The sequence below is a fragment of the Piliocolobus tephrosceles genome, chromosome 6 (assembly GCF_002776525.5).
Source record: "Piliocolobus tephrosceles isolate RC106 chromosome 6, ASM277652v3, whole genome shotgun sequence".
Classification (NCBI taxonomy): Eukaryota; Metazoa; Chordata; class Mammalia; order Primates; family Cercopithecidae; genus Piliocolobus; species Piliocolobus tephrosceles.
In genome coordinates, this window is record NC_045439.1 from 814,046 (window position 1) to 818,372 (window position 4,327).

At 55.0% G+C, this 4,327-nt stretch overlaps 1 protein-coding gene across 12 annotated transcripts in view; it reads left to right on the forward strand.

Moving 5' to 3' along the window:
- The window catches only part of GPR132 (G protein-coupled receptor 132), a 17,540-nt gene extending 13,583 nt beyond the window's left edge, over positions 1-3,957 (forward strand). For all 12 annotated transcript variants that reach the window (XM_023205776.1, XM_023205784.1, XM_023205774.1 and 9 more), the window contains one exon: positions 1,256-3,957. In XM_023205776.1, the coding sequence (XP_023061544.1) occupies positions 1,256-2,364 (1,109 nt within the window). In that variant the 3' untranslated portion in view covers positions 2,365-3,957. The remainder of the gene's footprint in view (positions 1-1,255) is intronic.
- Positions 3,958-4,327: the final 370 nt, after the last annotated feature.

Sequence of the window (4,327 nt, forward strand, 5' to 3'; positions counted from 1 at the left end):
AAAAAAAAAAAAAAAAAAAAAAAAAAAAAAAAAAAAATTAGCCGGCCTTGGTGGTGCATGCCTGCAATCCCAGCTACTCAGGAGGCTGAGGCAGGAGAATCCCTTGAACCCAGGAGGTGGAGGTTGCAGTGAGCTGAGATCGCACCATTGCACTCCAGCCTGGCAACAGAATGAGAGACTCCATCTCAAAAAACAAACAAACAAAAAAAAAAAAAACAAAAAAATACTACAGATTAGGAATTAGGATTAGGCAGTGCCCAGCTATGGGGCGAGGTGGGGAGTGGAGGCAAAGTGGGAACAGCTCTGGAAGGGTGTATGTAGTAGCAGCACCTAACAGACTGCTTAGAAGAGCACTCACACAGCAATTACAGGATCAACATTATTTTCAAACACACAAGAAACTTTTTTTTTTTTTTGAGACAGAGTCTCACTCTTGCTACCCAGGCAAAGCACGATCTCAGCTCACTGCAACCTCTGCCTCCTAGGTTCAAGTGATTCTCCTGCCTCAGCCTCCCGAGTAGCTGGGATTACAGGTTGAGCCACCACGCCCAACTAATTTTTTAGAATTTTTAGTAGAGATAGGGTTTCTCCATGTTGGCCAGGCTGGTCTCAAACTCCTGACCTCAAGTGATCCGCCTGCCTCAGCCTCCCAAAGTGCTGGGATTATAGGTGTGAGCCACTACGCTGGGCCTCAAGCAACACTTTTGAAAACTGACCTCAGTGAGTTACAAAGATTCAGTATTACCGTATTACCCAGACGCAATGGCTCACACCTGCAATCCCAGCACTTTGGGAGGCTGACATGGGCAGATCACCTGAGGTCAGGAGTTCAAGACCAGCTTGGCCAACATGGTGAAACCCCATCTCTATTAAAAGTACAAAAATTAGCCAGGCATGGTGGCACGTGCCTGTATCCCGGCCACTTGGGAGGCTGAGGCAGGATAATTGCTTGAACCCAGGAGGCAGACGCTGCAGTGAGCCGAGGTTGCGCCACTGCACTCCGACCTGGGCCACAAGAGCAAAAAAAAGAAAAACGATTCAGTATTGCCCGGCCTGCATTCTTTGCCCATGAGGCTGCTGGGTTGGAGATCCGCTATCTAATAATTGCTTTAAAAAATCCATCTGGAAATGTTTTAAACACCTGCGTGTGTCTAGTCTGAGCTACCATGAAGCGTCTATCCTTCCTTCCCACAGTAGAGTCTCTCCCAGGTGGTTTTCAGGGACTCCCGTTCTCACTCTTGTCTCCATCCTACAGGAAACGCCACCCCAGTGACCACCACTACCCCGTGGGCCTCCCTGGGCCTCCCCGCCAAGACCTGCAACAACGTGTCCTTCGAGGAAAGCAGGATAGTCCTGGTCGTGGTGTACAGCGCAGTGTGCACGCTGGGGGTGCCAGCAAACTGCCTGACTGCGTGGCTGACGCTGCTGCAGGTGCTGCAGGGCAACGTGCTGGCCGTCTACCTGCTCTGTCTGGCGCTCTGCGAGCTGCTCTACACCAGCACGCTGCCGCTCTGGGTCATCTATATCCGCAACCAGCACCGCTGGACCCTGGGCCTGCTGGCCTGCAAGGTGACCGCCTACATCTTCTTCTGCAACATCTATGTCAGCATCCTCTTCCTGTGCTGCATCTCCTGCGACCGCTTCGTGGCCGTGGTGTATGCGCTGGAGAGTCGGGGCCACCGCCGCCAGAGGACCGCCATCCTCATCTCCGCCTGCATCTTTATCCTCGTCGGGATCGTTCACTACCCAGTGTTCGAGATGGAAGACAAGGAAACCTGCTTCGACATGCTGCAGATGGACAGCACGATTGCCGGGTACTACTATGCCAGGTTCACTGTTGGCTTTGCCATCCCTCTTTCCATCATCGCCTTCACCAACCACCGGATTTTCAGGAGCATCAAGCAGAGCATGGGCTTAAGCGCCGCCCAGAAGGCCAAAGTGAAGCACTCGGCCATCGCGGTGGTTGTCATCTTCCTGGTCTGCTTCGCCCCATACCACCTGGTTCTCCTCGTCAAAGCCGCTGCCTTTTCCTACTACAGAGGAGACAGGAACGCTGTGTGCGGCTTGGAGGAAAGGCTGTACACAGCCTCTGTGGTGTTTCTGTGCCTGTCCACGGTGAACAGCGTGGCTGACCCCATTATCTACGTGCTGGCCACGGACCATTCCCGCCAAGAAGTGTCCAGAATCCATAAGGGGTGGAAACACTGGTCCATGAGGACAGACATCACCAGGCTCACCCACACCAGGGACATCGAGGAGCTGCAGTTGCCCATGGCCCTTGCAGACAACTATACCTTCTCCAGGCCTGTGCACCCACCAGGGTCACCAAGCCCCACAAAGAAGCTGATTGAGGAGTCCTGCTGAGCCCACTGTGTGGCAGCAGGGGGTGGCAGGCTGGGGGTCCTGGGCCAGCAAGGTGGCTCGTGTCCACTAAGCCCACAGTGCCCATGTCCCCTCTGGAAGACCAACTACCAATTTCTTGTTCCTGAAGCCACTCCCTCCATGACCTCTGGCCCCAGGCTTTCCCACATGGAAGGTGGCTGCATACCAAGGGGAGGAGCGATACCTCCGGGCTGCCGGGAACCCAGATTGCGTGTGGCAGGCAGTGGGGCCTCTTCATCAGCAACCCTCCTGGCTGGCTCCCTTGGCTGTGGGCAGGGAACAGGGCTGCTGGCAGAGGTACCTGGTGGCTGCCCTGTTCGCATCAGTGGTGATGACTTTATTTGCAGGGCATTTCTGCAAGTATTGCTCGGATGCAGTGGCACATTGTGGGCCCTCTGGGCTCCTGCCTCAGAACGTCAGTGGGCACCATGCCGGGGGTCACCCAGCACCGTGGCAGCGCCCAGTAGGGCATAGGGCAGCCTGCCACCTCCAAGGGGGCAGGAGTCCTCATCTGGGGTTGGGTCTGTGCTGAGCTGGAGGGCCTGTAGGCAGATGTGGGGCAGGGTGGCCAGCTGCTCCGGCTCCCAGAGGGGCAGCCCAGACATCCTCAAGCGGGAGCCCCAAATGTCCACGCCCAGAACGACAGTTGACAGGACAGGCATGACACAGCCATGTCAGAGGCAAGGGGTGCCGGGAGTCCCCAGCCGCCTCCTTGGGGAGAAGTTGGTGAGGGGTCCGCACAGGGTGGGGCCCCCAGCTCCAGCACGTGACCGAGGCGAGAGTGCAGCAGCTGGCCTGCTTGTCTGGTGGAGAAAGCCAGCTCCCTGCACCCTCGGGCCGAGTCAGATCTGGGTCTGCCCCGAAGGCCTTGCCTAGGCCAGGTCACACTGATGCCCTGGTTTCCCCACCTGTAAAATGGGGCCAATGACACCTACCTCACTGGGTCACCATCGAGATCAATCCTCCTCCCTGCCCTGACACCTCGGGCACATCGCGTGCACTCAGAGCACAGAGCCAGGCAGATGCAGCACCTGGACGGGAGCCCAGCGCCCAGCATAGCGCAGGGGCTTCCAGGGAGGCCGTGCAGGGCGGTGGGGCTGAGCCGCACTCTCGTTTTGTCAGGCAGCTATGCAGTTGCTCTTCCTTGTTTTGGTTTTTTTGGTTTTTTAATATTTATTTTTTTAGAGACAGGACTTTGCTCTGTTGCCTGGGCTGGAGAACAGTGGCACTGTCATAGCTCACTGCAGCCTCAAACTCCTGGGCTCAAGCGATCCTCCCCCCTCAGCCTCCTGAGTAACTGGGACTTTGACAGGCATGCACCACCACACCCAGTCAAAACAGCTGTCTTCCCCTTGAGAGTCATCAGAAAAATACATTAGGAAAATGTGTTTAGAAATAAAAGCACAAGGCAGGGCGCAGTGCTCACGCCTGTCATCCCAGCACTTTGGAAGGCCGAGACGGGAGGATCACTTGAGGCCAGGAATTTGAGACCAGCCTGGGCAACATGGGAAAACCTTGTCTCTTTTTTTGGTATATAAAAAAATAAAAATAAAAGAAATAATGCATTTTAACCTTTACAGTTAACATTTCTCCTGCTGTGAGAGGAGTGTGCCCCCAGGCTCCCACAAGACAGCCATGACCAGGGACTTGAAAAGTTGGGGCTGAGGTTCGGTCTGGAATATTCAGGGCTGGGGCGAGAGGGACCATAACGATGTCCAGCAGGGGCTTTCCGGTGGCTGCTGTAACCAGTTCCCACAAGTTGGTGGCTTAAAACAACAAACCAGGCTGGGCACCGTGGCTCACACCTATAATCCCAGCACTGTGGGAGGCCGTGGTGGGCAGATCACCTGAGGTCAGGAGTTTGAGACTAGCCTGGCCAACATGATGAAACCCCGTCTCTACCAAAAATACAAAAAAAAAATTATCTGGGTGTGATGGCACACAC